This window comes from Rosa rugosa, chromosome 6, assembly GCF_958449725.1.
Source record: "Rosa rugosa chromosome 6, drRosRugo1.1, whole genome shotgun sequence".
Taxonomy (NCBI): domain Eukaryota; kingdom Viridiplantae; phylum Streptophyta; class Magnoliopsida; order Rosales; family Rosaceae; genus Rosa; species Rosa rugosa.
Genome location: NC_084825.1, coordinates 52,656,904 through 52,675,943, shown reverse-complemented (window position 1 = coordinate 52,675,943; position 19,040 = coordinate 52,656,904). Strand labels below are relative to the sequence as shown.

The following is a 19,040-nucleotide window of genomic DNA, read 5'->3' as shown; positions in this document are numbered from 1 at the left end:
TGGCTATGACCCCTAATCTTCTGTCCAATTCAAGGCACTTCTTCTCATCATTGTCCACAAGGAGATAACAAAACAAAGGATCCAGTAATAGAGTAATAACACACAGAACAGGAAGTATCTTATTCCACCTTCGGCAGTCAAACTTACTTACAACCGAGGCCACTGATGCTGAACTTGCACTTGACTGAGTAGTACCATCAAGTTTTTGAGTTTTTTTTCTTCAGCATTATCTTCTAAATCACAGCTATGTGTCCTATTTAGATCATACAGCAAACAAAAATTAATTACTAGATTAATTAGCCTAAACAGCTCTTGCCAAAAGTGGAACACAAAAGATCTCATTGAAAACCAAAAGATCTTGTTGCTTCATTTTGCTTCTGTAGAAGTCAAGTCCACGGGCTATTCATCAAAGTCTGAGCAATCAGTCATTGGAACAGTAAAGGTACGTAATTTGCTTCAAGAATATTAATATGTGAGTGAAAATGAGTCCAGTACGTCTCGGTCCAAATTGAACCTGAAGATCCCAAGGACATGAATAGCAAGAACTAAATCAAACATTCATGGTCTAATTAGTTCTTCATCAAATCAAGTTACTAATAAATCAGCTACAATGTTATCTTGAACTAATGTGCATGCATCTCTATGATGCTATGAAGGGAATGAGAATGCAGTGCAGTGGGTGGCAAAAACACACCGCCCTCCTTAGACGGTTAGATTGGCGAGTCTTTGACGGTATTTATGGCGGCGCCAGGCTGCTTGCAAAGCCTGAGCTGCCCTTGGCTTGCGTGCTTGCTCCAAACCAGAGCTGGGGAAAAGCCACCAGAACTTAGACACTACATTTTTCAAGTCATTGGCCCTTAGAGCAAACACTTCAACATCCGTATGCGCTTGGACTGTTTTGGTAGAGAAGGGAAGGTTGGATACGCCGGGATTGGAATAAGTCCTTAGCACCCAGTCAAGAAGTTCTTGGCCATAGAAGTCATCCTTTCCGAGACAATCAGCACCTGCACTGTCTGCGGTGGTGTAAGTCAATAACTTGCCGCAAGTGATGAACAACATCTCATCAAAAGGGTCTCCTTTCCGGAATATGAAGTTGCGCTTTATGTAAAGCACTGGCTTTAGATGATCACATATTGCATCGAGCAATTGTTTATCCATATTTTGAAGCATTGGAACCTGCGGATGGTCATCATCTCATCATGTAATGTACAATTGATAGCATCGTGTACATGTTACAACTTACATATATATACTATATAGGGACAGTTTTCAATAGAACATACTCACTTTACTGAGTGAACTGGAGCATAGATGCAGCTTAGTTTCTCTTCTGATGTCCCGGGGAAGATTGTGAAGAAGACTCTCCACATCAACACCTCTAGTTACTTGCCATTTGTATTTCTGGTATCGCCTTATTTGCTTCTTGAGCTCCCGAGGAAGGGAATGGATTGCCATCCACAAGTCTACCTCTTGCCCCTTCAATCTCATTTTCTCCAGCCTTGCTATTTTCGATTGCAAATATGTCTGTTCCACAACAAATGGCAGTTATTGTCAAGCGAATAAGAGGTGTTAAATTCGTGAGGTGTAATGACTAAATAACTGAGAACTCGGAAGTCAAACTTCATTAAGGACCAACCTGCATATTTCCAATAAGAAAAGCCAACAATATCAATCCAGAAAGTGAAACAAAAACTGAGAAGCAGACTTCCCACACATAGGTACTTGTTTCGAGGTTTTGACCCAGAGAACTGTAGAATGTAAAATTGAAATGTACCACAAGTTAATATCAAAAGGGTAGCTATAGGTAAACAAATGTGCAGGAACAAATTAAAACTCTACAAATATGTAGAAATTATAACTTTTAATTTCTTGATCTACAAATTAGAAATGTGTGTACACCTCAGGTTTCTCAGTCCCCACCAAAAGCAGTAAGAGATCTTTGTCATGAAATCTGTTGATCCAATGACAGCAGATGCACCCTTGTATATTCCAAAATTAAAATCTGTGGAATTTGGTGTCTTTGAAAAGCAGGACTCATCCAAAGAGCAACAGTAAGCAGTAGCATGAGTTTTACAAGCTTTTCGCCAGCAAGATGCTCTTCTTTCTATTGAAAATAAGTACCAAAAGGCTCCAACAACCTACAGGCCGGCCAACAAAACCCATCGATAGTTAGAACCTAGTTTTTGAGATCGATGAACTAGAACAGGATGACTAAAGTGATCATGGATAACTTACATGACTGGCAAGCACATAAAGAAAGAGATTGAAGGCAGCTTTAGCCCATGCAGTTTCGAGACGGACGCCAGAAGACCGTATAGCTTTTTTTAACAAGGAGCAGATTCGAAGAACCCTTAGCACAAATTGACAGATAACTATAAAGTACAATGACTGTATTGCATGGAATACCCTCGAGTTATTCATTCGTAGAATGATAGCAAAAACTACCACCTGCACAGATTGGAGCAAGTTATATGAGTTTGTAGTTTTAGTCGAACTCTAAATTAATGCCCATTTTATAAAGATGTAAACTTGAAGTGCTTCTACATTTCTACTTATGCAATCTGGCAAATACATAATAGCTCTCTTAATTACCTGTGGAAGTGGTAGAATTACAAGTATGTCAAATAGGAAGTACAACAACAAATATCTCCATGCTCTTGCTCGAGTATCTGGAACCGGTTCACCTTCTCTCGATGATTGAGACGAAAGAGTGGCAACGCTAGCACGAAATTGATAAATGATATAGAACACATAAAAGAAATCGACCACAAATCGCAAAACAATAGCTATAGCTCCTAATGTTCTATCCAATCCAAGGCAGTTCTTCTCATCATTAACCTCAAGAATATAACAAAACAAAGGATCCAGTGAGAGCGCGATGACACACAGAACAAGAAGCATCTTATTCCACCTTTGCTGGTTTAATTTCTGGCGGCGAAGAATTTTATCATTGGAACTCAAGCCTATAGACAAAACTCCATAATAAATTTTCATGATTTTCCCAAAACTCTTTAGCCCTTTATAACCAGGCCCCATAGCTCTATAGACCTTATTCACAGCAGAGTGCACTGATGCTAAACTTTCCCTTGAATTAGTACCATTAACACTCTGAATTCGCTCTTCACCATTTTCTTCTATATCACCAGTCCTATATAGATCATGCAGAAAACAGAGTAGCTTAGCATACATGGACTGAGCCTAAAGCAGTTCTTGTTTAAGCTTAATTATCATCATCAGAGGTAGTAATGATCATGAAATAACATTCATATCATACATGGTGGGGTGTAAACAAGTGAACATCACAATCATAAATTCCCAAAAGCCGAACAAAAAAGAGAGAACAATATTCACTTACTGTGAAAGTTGAATCGACATTGTTGTGAGGATAAAGAAGACGACAGGTTTTAAGAGGAGGCGAAAGGTGTGGCAAATATCTCATAAAAATCAGAACATGAAGTTGCTTTAAGTTTAACCAGAACAACTTTGAAGGGAAAGCTGCTATAGAAAGTGAGTGAAGACCACGAGGATATGATCAGAGGAGCCCTACGTTGGAATCACTGACACCAGCAATTAATTATTTTAACGTTAAGGGAGTGTGATGGCAACCCCTTATATTGTGATGATTAATACATGACCAGTGATGAAGACGCACACAAGGAACACAATCTCCATTCTCCAACATACAGCCAAGAACACTGTTCATAAAGTATTAAGTGCGCCTATCCTTCACATATACTGCCAAGACTCATACCTAACAAAAGATTAAAAGCTACAAGATTGATCACAAACTGTTACGAGACTTACACTACGAAACACAAAATGCAAAATGCTGAAACTCAAGTAAGCTTTCCTTACCTGTGGCAGTGGGAGAATTAGAAGTATGTCGACTAGGGAGTACAAGAAATATTGCGTGAATCTCTACCCGAATTAATCTCTGGAGCTTTAGAAGAAAGGCAAGGAATACGGGAACGGAACTGAAAAATGATATGAAGAATATAGAAGAAATCAATGATGGAACGGAAAACAATGGCTATGGTCCCCAATTTTCTGTCCAATCTAAGGCAATTGTGATCGTCGTTAAGCACAAGTATATAACAGAACAAAGGATCCAGCTGTGACAGTGCAACTACACAAATAATCAGAAATAATCAAATATATGACTCCACCTGTACGAAACTCTTGTGGCACTTCCAAATAGTTTCCTCTTGGAAAACAAAACTGCATGGTAAAAGTGCAGCACATTCCCAATACTCGTAGTGTAGTAGTACTTCCAAGACCTACAACTAAATTGAATAGCTAACTCCATCAGTAATTGTCTAGCGGAGATTGTGGGTGCTCACCCCTTGGTCATTAACGGAGCGTGTATGCACGCGCCATCAGTTTAAAGTTTGAGGAAAAGAAGTAAAATGCGCACAGTTTTACCGGTTTCGTCTGCACTGACGTCATTTTGCTCATTCTTCTTCGACCTAGATCTCCGCCAGAACCTGGTTACCTGGGTCCTTCTAAATTCCGCTTTCACTAAACTCAGTAGAATTAAGGATTAGTTTTCTTGCCTTACTTCACCAGCCCAGAAACTCATTACAACCACTTGACCGCAATTAAGCATAAACAACTAGATTAACCCATTAGATATCCTAATCAGAGACATTAAAGAATTGGCACTTCAGTTTCACGATATTATTTTTAGACATACGTTTAGACAGGCCAATTTTGTAGCCGATTATTTAGCATCCTTAACTTATAACTTCCAGTGTCCTCAATCTTGGTTCTACTGCCTACCCCTTTCGATGTGCCCAACATTTTATTTGAATCAGCAGGGAAGGGGTGTCTCTCATGATTTTTCTTTTTCGTTGTAAGGTTATTTTGTCATAAAAAAAAAATAATAATAATAAAAACCATTAGATATCCACACACATGCACACCACATATCCCATTAGATATTCATGAGCTACATACTAACCAGAAAATCAAACCCATTATTTAAAACTTTGCTCAGTTTCTTCTTGCCTCACATCTTGGGCTTTTCTTCCACCCCCATTTGAATCAAAATTACTGCAACATTCCCGGATCGACCTTCGATTCATCAATCACATGACTATGCATGTTTCGATTTTCATGGTGCCTCCTCCCAATCTACTTACTTCTGGACCACTCCATCTATTTCCCCTACCTCGCTCTATCAATTCTTTTGATTAATTCGTCTGTACATGTAGTCATTTTATATTAGGTGCTTGAGGCAATTGAAAGGAAAGACAATTAAAAGAAAAGCATTTTCATTCATAGATGCCCATAATTGAGCCGTTGGTACAATATAAGAGATCTCTATAATTGGGATCTGTCACATGGACAAGGACTACTGAGAAGGAGGACAAAACAGCCCAACACTACTGAAGATAACTTTTGACTCAGCCCTATGTCTGATCAACATCGGTGGAGATCTACAACGTTGTAGCGTACAAGGTAGAAGATGCTCCATTCTCAAAAAAAAAAAAGGGTACAAGATGCTGATACAATTGGACTTGGGCCTGTGATTAGGGAGAGGGTTTGGGTATTACCCTAACATTTTACCCATCTCCTTAGTTATAATTACCATGGCCACCCACCTGGGTGGGTAGAAGAATTTTCGATTGTCTAGACCATTGCTTCCCGGAACTTTGTTATTCCTGGTTAGTGCACATAAAAACCAAAATTTGGTTACTACGATCTTTCAAACTTTTATTTTTCTCTTGATATGACTAAACTTCTGTTCATTGGCATCCAAGCATTGAAAATTTATATCCATTGTCGAGCTACTCCTCGCCGAATCTTCTTCCTTGGCTGCCCATCATCTTCTTCCTCATTATTCAATGTAGACCCCGTTCATGGCCCTGCAACTGTAACCTTCCCTAGAGGGTGGAAATAAACACTAAAAAGTAATGAATAGTAACTGACCCAGTAACTCAACGGGTGAACTTGCTCAGCAAGTGATTAGAAAACAGACAAGAATCAAACAATACCTCTGAAGGGTATAACAAAAAACAAAAAAAGACTTATGATTAGAGATAAAAATTCCTTTGCAATCTATAAAAAGCAGATAAAACTCATGTAGATCCATATGGAGATACAAAAATCATTGACACTCTAATCAACATCATGAGCAGTATAAAGTACTCTTCCTGTTAACTAATCAATCAGTGAAATTGAGATCAAATTCAATCTGACCTAAAAACAATCAAAAATTAAAAATCTAATTGAATTCAAGGGAAGACTATTCATTTCTCAAACCTACATGGACATCAAGCAAGAAACAACTTATATGTAGATAATAAACATAAATGTATTAAGGAGAGGAGATATGAAGTTATGAACCTTAGCAGATTGGTTGGATCATGTTGCAAGTTAATGCACATTGATCATCTAAGATGATCTACATCAATCTAGAGAAGTCTAGAGCAATTAAAGAGAAGTCTTAAGAGTTGCTAGAGTATTCTAGAACATGATCTAGTATGACCATGATAGCTAGTGCAAGAAGTTTCTAGAGTTATCATGTGAGTATATAAGTAAAGGAAGTCTCTAGGATTATCATGTAATTGTGATAAGGCTCTAGATTAATCATGGAAGTGTAATTAAGATCTAGAATATCTAACAAGTCTAGGAAGGTCTAGAATGATCCATCATGGTCTATAAATATGTGATGTACGTACCCTTGTAATTAAGAAAGAAAAATGAAGAACAAGAAGCAAGTTAAGCAATGCAATTGAAAGTTTCAGAGTATTGCTTATCATTTCCTCCTCTATTTCAATCGTTTCTCCTCCAAGTCATATTCTCCTAATATTAGTTGTTATTAGGACATCTTCTCCCAACTTTTAGCTCCTAAACACATTGTTCAAAATAAATTGTCCTAACCCACTACTTACAAAGCTTCCGCACCAAATTCCAACCGTGGTATTAAAACCACAATTCTAACAGATCCCCATGTGCAATGCATGAGACGGAGGTTTTTGGATCTGCGTCTGTTTCGACCAGTAGAAAAAAAGAGGTTGGACTTGCTGCTGGTGAGTGCTGGGCAATTGTCCATGATTATGGATCTGGTGGAAGTGGCGGTTGAAGACTAAAGAACATTGTATTTGATAAGAAAGAAGTGGGCCGGGGTATAACATTTTGTAAAATATGGCGCCAAAAATAACAGTGGTGTGCAAATTTTCTTGTGGTCTCACCATTCCTACACGGTGGCGGACAAATGGTATATTATGCTTATATTTGTAGTAGTGACTAGCGAGCAGTCTTTTTTTGACAGAATCCACTAGTCCACAGAGCTATTCTCAACTTTAAAAATGATGAGATTGAATACGTCCATATATACCGATATACGATATGGATCAAATTCACAACTTGCACTAAAACCAAAACGAAAGAAAATAATTTAAAAATAAATTTACAAAGTATACCTTCAATTTGACATGGACATTCCAACTATGAAGACGGATTCAGAGCTATTGACCATTCCTCACAAGTCGATCTGGTTCTGATAACTTGGACTTGTGCTTCAATTTCCTCAATCATGTGCTTCTTTACAGGTTACAGCTACCATTGATTCTCTAATGATTCAACGTAACAAAGATGGGGCTACTTGCCCTTGGTCATCAAGCTCAATACTACTGTTTTTTTACTATCAGAGCGAAGTTCAGAACTTCTTTGCCCCAAGAAGAAAAAAGTTCAGAACTTTGAACCGTATATGTAAGGGTTTGAGTGTCAGAACTTTACAGCATATGTATAGTTTTGGGCTTTGTCCACTGAGATTCATCTTTCATTTCTTTCAGGATGGGCCTTTAACAGTATACAACTGAGTTACTTGACTGTGCACACTTCCAAAGGATTGATACATACACCCAATATTAGGAGCGCTACAGCTAGTTGATTACTGTGACATAAATCTATATACACCCTAACACCCTAATAATATGTGCTATGTATATTTTAGCACCTCTGCAGAGATATTGTATACGTATTGTACTATTGTATATTTTTCGCATTGTAATTTCGTGTTTCATGCTGCTTATTGTTGTTAAAGCTTTAGATTTGGCTGCAGCAATGTGCTGGCCTTGTATGTTTATGTAAAAGGAGAATAGCAAGAATCAAATGAAAAAAACATTTATGATCTAAATTAGTTCATTACCAAAACAAACTAAGCAAACTGATACCTGCATGTTCCTAACAAGAAGTGTAAAATGTTATCTTGAACTAATGTGTGTGCATCTTTATGATGCTATCATGGGTTCTGAGACTACAGCATGGTCAGTGCGAGAAACACTGCCCTCCTTTGACCGGGGAGTCTTTTGAAGCTGTTTATAGCGGCGCCATGCTGCTTGCAAAGCATGAGCTGCCCTTGGTTGGCGTGATTGGTCCAAACCCTTGCTGGGGAAAAGCCACCAGAACTTAGAGACTACATTTTTCAAGTCATTAGCCCTTAGAGCAAACACTTCAACTTTGGTATGCGCTTGGACTGTTTTGGTTGAGAAGGGAAGGTTGGATAGGCTGGGATTGGGATAAGTCTTGAGCACCCAGTCAAGAAGTTCTTGGCCATAGAAGTCACCCTTTTCGAGACAATCAGCGCCTGCATTGCCTTCTGTGGTGTAAGTCAATACTTTGCCACGAGTGATGAACAACATCTCATCGAGAGGGTCTCCTTTCCGAAGTATGAAGCTGTGCTCTATGTAAAGTACTGGCTTCAGATGATCACATATTGCATCAAACAATCGTTTATCCATATTTTGAAGCATTGGAACCTGCGGATGGTCATCACCTCATCATGTAATGTAAAACTGATAGCACCGTATAAATGTTAGATGTATATAGTGACCTTTCTCAATAGAACATACTCACTTGACTGAGTGGACCAGAGCATAGATACTGCTTTGTTTCCCTTCTGATGTCCCGGGGAAGATTGTGAAGAAAATTCTCCACATCAACACCTTTAGTTTCTTGCCATTTGTATTTCTGGTATTGCCATATTCGCTTCTTGAGCTTCCGAGGAAGGGAATGGAAGGCCATCCACAACTCCATCTCTTGCCCCTTCAATCTCATTTCCTCCAGCCTTGCTGTTTTCGATTGTAAATATGTCTGTTCCACAACAAAGTAAAGACAGCAGTTATTGTCAAGCCAGTAAGAGGTGTTAAATTCGTGATGCGTAATGACTCGATAACTGAGAGCTCAGAAAGTAAAACTTTATTAAGGACCAACCTGCATATTTCCAATAAGAAATGCAAACAATATCAATCCAGAAAGTGAAACAAAAACTGAGAAATAGACTTCCCAGACATAGGTACTTGTTTTGAGGCTTTGACCCAGGGAACTGCAGAATGTAAAATTGAAATGTACCAGAAGTTAATGTCAAAAGGGTAGCTAGTTAAACACATTTGCAGGAACAAAAACTCCACAAATATCTCAGAATAACTTTTAATTTGTTGATTCACAAATTAGAAATGTGTGCACACCTCAGGTTTTGCAGTCCCCACCAAAAGCAGTAAGAGATCTTTGTCATGAAATCTGTTGATTCGATGACACCAGATTCAAGAGCACCTAAGTATATTCCAAAATCAAAAAATGTGGAATTTGGTGTCTTTGAAGAGCAAGAGTCATTCAGAAAAGTGCTAGCTCCAAAAGTATCGTCACAATATAACGGACAGTGAGCAGTAGCATGCATTTTACAGGATTTTCGCCAGCAAGATGTTTTCCTTTCTATTGAAAAGAAATACCAAAAGGCTCCAACAACCTACGGGGTCAGAAAATTTATCACTCGAGAGAATCAGTGGTGAACTAAAGTGAAGATGAGAAGAAGCTAGTTTTCCAAGTAAGGTAGAACAGAATGATTAGAAGTTTTGTTTGGTTAACATGACTGGCAATATGAAAAACTTACATGACTGGCAAGCATATAAAGAAAAAGATTAAAGGCAGCTTTAGCCCATGCAGTTTCAGCGAGGATGCCCGAAGAACTTGTGGCTTCTTTTAACAATGAGCAGATTCGAAGAACCCTTAGCACGTATTGAAAGATAACTATGAAGTACAATGACTGTGTTGCATGGAAAAGTCTCGAGTTATTCAATCTTGGAATGATAGCATAAACTATCACCTAGACCAAAAAATGGAGCAAACTAAGTTATGAGTTCAGAGATGTAATCAATACTTCACATCATTACCAATTGTAAAAAGATGTAATTAAACTGGAAGTGGTTCTACACTTTCTAGCTACTTGTGAAATCTGGCAAATACATAATACTAGCTATAAGAAACATAATAGACAATTAGTTGCATATTGTAAGTACGTCAAGTAGAAATCCATACCTGTGGAAGTGGAAGAATTACAAGGATGTCGAATATGAAGTACAACAACAAATATCTCCATGCTCTTGTCCGAGTATGTGGAACTAGTTCACCTTCTTTCGATGATTTAGAACAAAGAGTGACAACACTAGCACGAAATTGATAAATAATATAAAACACATAAAAGAAATCCACGACAAATCGCAGAACACTAGCTATAGCTCCTAATGTTCTGTCCAATCCAAGGCACTTCTTCTCATCATTAACCACAAGAATATAACAAAACAAGGGATCCAGTGAGAGAGCGATGACACACAGAACAAGAAGCATCTTATTCCACCTGTGCTGGATTAATTCCTGGCGGTAAAGAATTTTATTATTGGAACTCAAGCCTATAGACAAAACACCATAATAGATTTTCATGGTTTTCCTAAAACTCTTTAGCCCTTCAAAACCTGCAGGCCCCATAGCTCTATAGACCTTATCGACAGCCGAGTCCACTGATGCTAAACTTGCACTTGAAAGAGTACCATTAGCCCTTTGAATTAGTTCTCCACCATTTTCTTCTATATCACCATTCTGTATCCTAAATAAAGCCATAGAACAACACAAACTTAATAGCTTAGCATACATGGATTATGGATAGCCTAAAACAGTTCTTGGTTAAGCTTACGGAGTTCAGAAACAGTAATGATCATGAAATACCCATATCATACTCACTGATAGTGACAAGAGTACAACCGTATAACCCAAAAGCGGAAGAAAAAAAGAGGTAATTAAGAAATATATTCACTTTACCTTGACATTTGAAGCGCCATTCTTGCGAATCTTGATCTAGCTAGCAGTTTATTTGCAGGGACAAGGAAAGAAAATATGGCTTTTAAGAAGCAAAAAGTGTTGCAATGATTTCATAAAAACCAAAAGAGTTGCTTGACCTGCAAATTTTATAAGTGAAAGACTCGAGTCTTTAAGCTCGTGGTGGCTACTATAGTCCACGGTCAAAGTCTTTGCAATATTATGTAATAACCTGGGACGCATCCAATCCACACACAACTCCAAAAGACAAATGAATTAAACAAACCGAAAAGTGATTAAAACGACCTCGAGATTCCCATTCTGACGAGTCAACCAATCTACAAGTTGACTTAAGCCTGTGCTTCATTTTGCTCAAGCTTATACTTCTGCAACTAGTACAACGATCGCGACCAAATATAACATACTTTTGTATAGACTCGGATTAATACATTTCTGTTGTATCCCATTACTTCGTGAGTTCATGTTACAATATTTTGCACAGCAAAACAAAGTGCTGAATCAAACCCGAAAGACTACTACCTGTTGCTTTTGAGCAGATATATCAGGCTCTGCTGGCTTCTGGAGTAGCAATGGCCTATCGTTGTGCCTAATAGCACGAAGTGCATTAGCAGCAAAACGCAAGGCGTATATGGTGGAACCTAGAGTTGGGGAGCTTCCACCAGCCTTGACTAGTGCATCTTGCAACCTATCCTCCTCTTTCCGCAAAGACTTCTCTAGCTTCTTCTTACAGTGGCGGCGCCAAGCTGCTTGAATATAGCAAGCTGCCCAAGTCCTCCAGGGATTTGAGTAAAATCTGAATGTGTGAAGCCTCCGGAACTAAGAGGCTACAGACTTCAAGTCATCTGCTTTCAGAGCAAAGGCTTCAACTTCACTAAGGGCTTGGACAGTTCTAGTGGAGATTGGAAGAGTAGAATAGGGGAGTAGATCAAGAGACCATGTCAGGAGCTCTTCACCACAAAAGTCACCAGCCTTGAGATTTACCGAGTTGAAGAAGAAACCAGTCCTTGCACCATTAGTAGTCACACTCAAGCGTCTGCCTCACATTATGAAGAGCATCGCATCCATTGGTTCTCCTTCCCGAACAATGTAACTTTCTTCTTTATAGAGTACCGGCTAGCTTGAGACTATCACACATTGCATCCAGCACTTGCTTATCCAAGGCTTCAAAGAATGGCACCTAAAAATCAAATGCATCCAAGTAATTATTAATCCAATATCTAGTAAGTGGTTGTATTTCATTAGATAAACAAAAGAGGACAGCAGAACTCACTCCACGAATAGCCCCAAAGCAAAGATATCGCTTTGTATCAGTCCTAATGTCCCTGGGAAGACTGAGCAGAAAGTTGTCCATGTTTATACCTATGTTTTCTTGCCATTGATCTTTTCGGTATTCCCTTACACGCTTCTTGAGATGCTGAGGAATTGTATAGAAGGCCATCCAGTGTTCTCTCTCGCGTTCCTTCACTCTCATTTCTGCAGATCTTGCCGTTTTTGACTGTAAATATGTCTGTTTTGGATGAAAGACTAAAAATTAGAAGGGAGAAATGATGCCACAGTACATAACCAACACATCGCGATTCAAGTTATTTATATTCAGCACCAACCTGCATATTTCCAAAAAAAGATGAAAATAGTACCAAACCAGAAACCGAAATGAAAACAGCATAGTAGATTTCCCAAACATAGGTACTTGTTTTCAGGCTTTGGCCAAGGGAGCTGTGGAAAGAATTCTATACGTTAGGATGTGAGTTTAATTTAATAAAAAAAATCTAAACTTGTAAATATCAAAGGGTTTAATGCTTACAGACCTCAGATTTTGCAGTCCCCACCAAAAACAGTAAGAAATCCTTTGCACAAAATCTGCTGAGTCGATGACACCAGATTCAAGAGCGTCAAAGTATATCCCAAAATCAAAAAGTGTGACATTTGGTGTATTTGCAGAGCAAGAGTCATTCAGAACTGTGCTAGCTCCAAATGTGGCAACACAATATAAAGAACATGGGTAAGCACCGGCACGATTTACACATGATTCTTGCCAACAAGCTACTTTCCTTTCTATAGAAAACAAGTACCAAAAGGCACCAACAACCTACAGGGGGCAGCAAACCACTTGGTCAGAATCGGAGAGAATCAATAGCAAGATTATGAGAAAACAACAGAAATAGGTATATATTAAAGAGAACTTGTTCAATAAGTAATCATCAGAAGCTCTCCGGTGGAAAACACAGTGTGTCTAATAACATTGACTGGCATGACTAGAAGTAATGACTAATTAGAAATGGTTCTGAAAAACTTACATGACTAGCAAGCATATAAAGGAAGAGATTAGCCCAGGCAGTTTCAGCGAGGATGCCAGAAATACTTGTAACCCTTCTTAACAAGGGGCAAATTCGAAGAACCCTTATAAAACCTTGAATCATTTAATTTTGGAACTAAAACAAAGATAACCACCTGCAAAGATTTGGAGCAAAGGTGATGAGTCCACAGCTTATACATAAACAACACTATAAATATGATAGCTAAAGTAATTGCAGTAACTTCTTATACCTGTGGTAGTGGAAGAACAACAAGTACGTCAACTGGAAAGTAGAACAGAAAAAATTTCCATGCTAATGACCGAATCTCTCTAAGTAATTCACCTTTTCCAGATGCTCGAGAAGAAAGACTAGCAACACTTGCACGAAACTGAAAAATGATATGAAGCATATAAAAGAAATCGACGATGAAGCGCAAAATAACAGCTATGATTCCCAGTTTTCTGTCCAATCTGAGGCACTTGTTCTCCTCATCAGAAACCAAGTATATAACAGAACAGAGGATCCAGTGACAGTGCAATAGCACACAAAACCAGAAACATGTTATTCCATCTCCGAAGCTCCTGTGGACCAAGAACTTTCTTCTTGGAACCCAAGACTCCATAGTAGGAGTTTACTCCTTCTCCAGTACTCGTGATTCACAAAACTATGTAATGGAACCGGGAATCTCTTCTTAAATGTAAACCATCAGGTATTCGAAATGTTTTTAATCTGATATAGGCTGCTGGGTAGCCCCGGTGAGTCTACGTGATTCAATAGTCAAGTCTAAATCTTTTTCCATCTAGTGGACAATTAACTAAGAGATTCAAAGTCTACAAGAATCGTTCAACCTTTCATTATGGTAATCTAGTGGACAATTAACTACGCATGCCGGGGATTTGTTTCTGTTAGTCCACCAGATTCAGATCATACACTTAATTAGAAAATTCCGATACACAAAAGAAAATGCAAAATCTCTCGCATGTTTTGTGAAACCAGAAAAACAATCAGGCATTGCCATATACAACAATATACTTTACAGACCTAATACATTCAACGAACTGATTGTGGCTTTCTACCATTGTGCTGTCACAATTTTCTTGATTTTCAGTTAAATAGTTCATGTTACATTTTGGCACAACAAAACCAAGCTTATAATCAATTGAAACCTATCTATATATACCTATTGTTCTTCAGCAGTAAAATCCGGCTCTGCTGGCTTCTGAAGTAGCATGGGCGGTATTCTCTCTGGCACCCTTCCCTTGCGTGTGCCACTGCGCCGTAGCCGTACAGCACGAAGTACATTAGCAGCGAATCGCGAGGCATAAATGGTGGCACCAAGACTGGGGGAGCTAGTCTCGGCCTTTGCAAGTGCATCTTGCAACCTATTCTCCTCTTCCCGCAGAGACTCTTCAAGCTTCTTCTTACTATAACGGCGCCATGCTGCCTGTATAAAGCAAGCTGCCCAGGTCCTCCACTGTTGTGAGTAAAACCTGAATGTGTGGCGGAGCTGCTTGCTGTGAAGCCGTCGAAACTGGGAGGCTACAAACTTCAGATCGTCTGCTTTCAAAGCAAAGGCTTCGACTTCACTAAGGGCTTGGACAGTTCTAGTTGAGATGGGAAGATTAGAAGAGGTGTGAGGATCAAGAGCCCATGTGAGAAGCTCTTCACCACAGAAGTCACCGGCCTTGAGATATTCAGAATTGAAGAACCCAGTCCTTCCACCATTTGTGGTCATAGTCAATAGCTTGCCTCGCATTATGAAGAGCATATCATCCACTGGGTCTCCCTCCCGAACAATGTAGCTGTCTTCTGTATACAGTACTGGCTTGAGACGGTCACACATTGCATCCAACAATTGGTCATCCATTTTCTCAAACATTGGCACCTGAGATGCATTTGATGAAATTTAAAAATTAATAACACATGCAGGTAAAGGCACTCAAACATTGATCATGGTCATATGCGTGTATTAGAATCAAGAGAATCACGGACAAACTCACCCTCATTAGTAGAGCCAAGCAGAGATGGCGCTTTATGTCCCTTCTAAGGTCCTTCGGAAGATTACAGATCAAATTCTCTTCATCTACACCTCTGGTTTCTTGCCATCTGTATTGTTCATACCGCCTTATGCGTTCTCTCAAATTCTCTGGTAGCAAACGGTGGGACATCCATTGTTCTGCATCTCTCCTTTTTACTCTCATCTCCTCCAATCTTGTAGTTGTAGACTGCAAATATGTCTGTTTAAAAGAAACTATCTCATCAGTTCACTGTACCCACTAGATGAGTAGTCAAGTTCATGAAGTAAAGATATGAACCAGAAATTGAAAACCGATTATGCATCATAGGCATAATTACATGACTAAAAGGTTTCCATGAAAAAACCAACCTGCATATTTCCGATAAGAAATGAAAATAGCACCAAGCCCCCAATAGAAATGAAGACTGCAAACAAGATTTCCCAAACATACGTACTTGTTTCAAGATTTTGACCAAGCGAACTGAAAAATGAACAAGAACAGTCAAGCATAAGTCATCAAAAACTAACTACAAAATCAACCCCACTAAGCAAAGTTGTATAAGCACACCTCAAATTCCGTAATCCCCACCAAAAGCAGTAAAAGAACTTTTGAGGAAAGTCTGTGTCTGACTGAACGATACCAGATTGAAGACCATCAAGGAATATTCCAAAATCAAATTTTGTTTTATCTTCTTCTAGTATTGGGCATGAAGAATTTAAGAATGCTGTCTTATTAGGATGCCTCCCCCCGGTATCACAGTATAAATCCTTTCGGGAGCATATGGTTGAATTCATTCCACAAGCTTGTTTCCAGCATGTGGTTTCTCGTTCTAAAGAAATTAAATACCAAAATGCTCCAAGTACCTACGAGCAACATATCATCACTTGAAGATCAGGACATTTAAGATAGACAAGCAACTATACTGTTAAACATCATAAAACGAACATGCAGAAAGATCCATCATGCTATGTAAAGTATGTGAATTTAATAAAGTAAGCCATAGAAGTCAAAGAGGCTCACAAAATCAGAATTTTTCCTATTAATTTACCACACACAAAGAAGAAGAAGAAAAAAGTTGACAATGTCACCACATATAGCATCAATAAATAAACTTTCCTTTGCTATTTCATATTTTTATAAGGGATACCTAACAATTCCATCAGAAACTTTTCAAAACAACACCAGTGTGAAGGAGCTATCTCATAAGCATAACCAGCAAGCTCGCTCAAGAATGCTTACAAAAAGAGTTATGCATTTTAAATAACTCTATAGATCATAACATCCATTAGATTTTGAATACTACATAAATTACAACTGAAGTCATTTCAAATGTCCAAATGATGTACTGGTGTGAATGGGGATGGTTATGCACTTAAGCGTCTATTTAAACAGAAAGATAGGCAATCAGTGAAATGTTAACCATACTTAAACAATATAATGCTAGGAAATGCACAGCACAAAATGAATAATATCATCGAACTTACATGACTAGCAAGCATGTAAAGGAAAAGATTAAATGCCGCGCCTGCCCATGCAGTTTCCGTAAGTATGCCAGAAGCCCTTGTTACTTCTCTATACAATGGATATATACGAATAACTCTTGGCACGTATTGGAACAAAACAACAAACTTCAACAAATTCTTTGTATTCAATGATGCTGAGCCTCCCAATTTCGGAATAAAAATTAAAATGACCACCTGGAAATATTTTTTAGTATTAGGTTTCAAAAGTAAAATCAAAATAGGCATATAATCTACACGAGATACAGATTACAACTAAGGACAATAGAGTACCTGTGGGAGAGGAAGGACAGCAAGAATGTCAATTAGGAAGTATGAGGATAGATACCTCTTTGCAATAGCCCAAGCATCTTCAACTAAAACACCTCTTCCAAAAACTCGAGAAGGAGGAGCAATAAATCCAGTACGAAATTGAAAAATTATATGAACTACATAAAATATGTCGGTGAATGAGCGCAAAACACTAGCTGTTATCTCCATCTTTCTGTCCTTGTCAAGGCACTTATTGTCATCATCAATCACAGGGACGTAAAAGAACAAAGGATCCAGGGAGACAGCAATTACACATGCCAATACAAATATCTTATTCCACTTTTGAAGGAATTGCCCTTGCGGATCAAGAACTCTAGAACAAAAGCTTTTACCAACAACCCCATCAATCGAATAGGACTTCCATGACTTCTTAATCCTCTCAGAACCTGATTCCAGGCGTCTTTGAAATTTAGATGAAACCGAGCTAAATGTTGTTCTGAAAGTTCCTCGCTGCATTCCATCATTTGGAGAATATGGTGGGTCAATAGGTTTCTCTGGATTCCAATCCTGAAACCTAAAACAATAAAGAACACATGTTAACATTTAGCAAACTGGATGAAAGAAGTGAAATTAGCAATAGTATTGGTAAGACTGAATCACTCCTTTTGCTCAAGTAAGAAAAATCCAAATGCACACTATGAACTTCTGGAAAATATCATCCAAAGTAAGCAGTTTGATTGAACTAACCTGACTATCTTCTCTTGCTGAAAATTCATGACTGTTTCTAACTCTGAACAGACTCTCCAAACGAAAAATCAACCGATGAACCTTTGATTGACCCAAAGAACTTCTTCATGTACCACCCAAGCTCCCAACTTCCAGCCCCTGAACAAAAACTTCAATGAAATAAATTCAAAACAGAAACTTTTCCATAATGCCCATGTAATAAAAAGCCAAAGTCTTTGGCTGCTTGGTGCCATTTGCCACAATTCCAAAAAGCAGACATCGCACTACACCTTAAAATATCTTCCTAAAGTAAAATCCCACCACAGAAACATCCATAACTTAATAGATGAGACTACATACACTCTGAAAAAAACTGATTGCTATCTTCTAACAAACCCAACACCAACAAAACCACATCAAAATAACTGACAAAAAAATCAATCTTTGAAACAGAAATCAACTAACTTCGCCCCATAAACGATTCAGGATGCAAACAAAATAGATTACCATATTCCCAAAGAACTTAAAAACTCAATCTTTGACCAAATAAACCAGTTGGGATGCAAACATAACAGATTATCATATTCCCAAACAACTTAAAAACTCAATCTTTGACCAACTAAACATAAACTCCCGATCAAAAAATCACAACTTTCAACTCAAAACACAACAACCAGAACTCATTCATCAAGTAAAAAGATGGAATAAACATACCCAGAAACGAACAGAAAGAACCAAGCCTTGACTTGGGTATTGACAATCAAATCAAACAAACAAACAAAGACCCCTCTGTATATGAAGATCAACGAGTGAGAGAAAAACAGAGGAAGAAAGTTCGAGGAAGATGCGTATAGGGCCGTCTAAGAAGATAGCCCCCTCTCTCCTTCTCGTGATTTAGTTTTAGTTTTAGTTTTATACAAAGACAGAACAGAAAATGGTGGATATAGTCCAACCCGAGTGCGATAACAAAGTCCTGCTTGTCTAGGACCCACTCAGATAAAATATATATATATAGTCCTCCTCCTCCTTCTTCTCTCTCTCTGCGGTTACTTTCAGGTCCGGTGGGGTAAAGTGACCGATATGCCCGAGAGCAGTTAAACTCGTGCCCCCGC

At 38.5% G+C, this 19,040-nt stretch overlaps 3 protein-coding genes and 1 pseudogene across 4 annotated transcripts; all 4 read right to left on the bottom strand.

Annotated features, from left to right (window-relative positions):
- Positions 1-557: 557 nt before the first annotated feature.
- LOC133717373 (cyclic nucleotide-gated ion channel 1-like) lies at positions 558-4,106 on the bottom strand. Of its 2 annotated transcripts, none has more exons than XM_062144077.1 (7): positions 3,856-4,106; positions 2,593-3,148; positions 2,236-2,448; positions 1,900-2,138; positions 1,637-1,748; positions 1,288-1,524; positions 558-1,176 (listed from the first exon to the last, which is right to left on the bottom strand). In XM_062144077.1, exons 2-7 carry the CDS (start codon positions 3,034-3,036, stop codon positions 703-705), a joined length of 1,719 nt encoding a protein of 572 aa, XP_062000061.1. In that variant the 5' UTR covers positions 3,037-3,148; positions 3,856-4,106; the 3' UTR covers positions 558-702. The 2 variants fall into 2 exon arrangements, with proteins under 2 accessions (XP_062000061.1, XP_062000060.1); XM_062144076.1 differs by lacking the exon at positions 3,856-4,106 and adding an exon at positions 3,356-3,711.
- Positions 4,107-8,114: 4,008 nt separating this feature from the next.
- LOC133717363 (cyclic nucleotide-gated ion channel 1-like) lies at positions 8,115-11,255 on the bottom strand. The gene is made up of 7 exons (XM_062144067.1): positions 11,098-11,255; positions 10,321-10,885; positions 9,896-10,108; positions 9,474-9,751; positions 9,220-9,331; positions 8,863-9,099; positions 8,115-8,765 (listed from the first exon to the last, which is right to left on the bottom strand). The coding sequence occupies exons 1-7, from the start codon at positions 11,115-11,117 to the stop codon at positions 8,238-8,240; spliced, it is 1,953 nt and encodes a 650-aa protein (XP_062000051.1). The 5' UTR covers positions 11,118-11,255; the 3' UTR covers positions 8,115-8,237.
- A 246-nt stretch (positions 11,256-11,501) lies between these two features.
- LOC133717364 (cyclic nucleotide-gated ion channel 1-like) lies at positions 11,502-14,244 on the bottom strand (annotated as a pseudogene).
- A 132-nt stretch (positions 14,245-14,376) lies between these two features.
- On the bottom strand, positions 14,377-18,843 carry LOC133717362 (cyclic nucleotide-gated ion channel 1-like). Its single transcript, XM_062144066.1, has 8 exons — positions 18,643-18,843; positions 17,950-18,087; positions 17,224-17,776; positions 16,915-17,127; positions 15,998-16,293; positions 15,799-15,910; positions 15,413-15,649; positions 14,377-15,297 (listed from the first exon to the last, which is right to left on the bottom strand). The coding sequence occupies exons 2-8, from the start codon at positions 17,976-17,978 to the stop codon at positions 14,593-14,595; spliced, it is 2,145 nt and encodes a 714-aa protein (XP_062000050.1). The 5' UTR covers positions 17,979-18,087; positions 18,643-18,843; the 3' UTR covers positions 14,377-14,592.
- Positions 18,844-19,040: the final 197 nt, after the last annotated feature.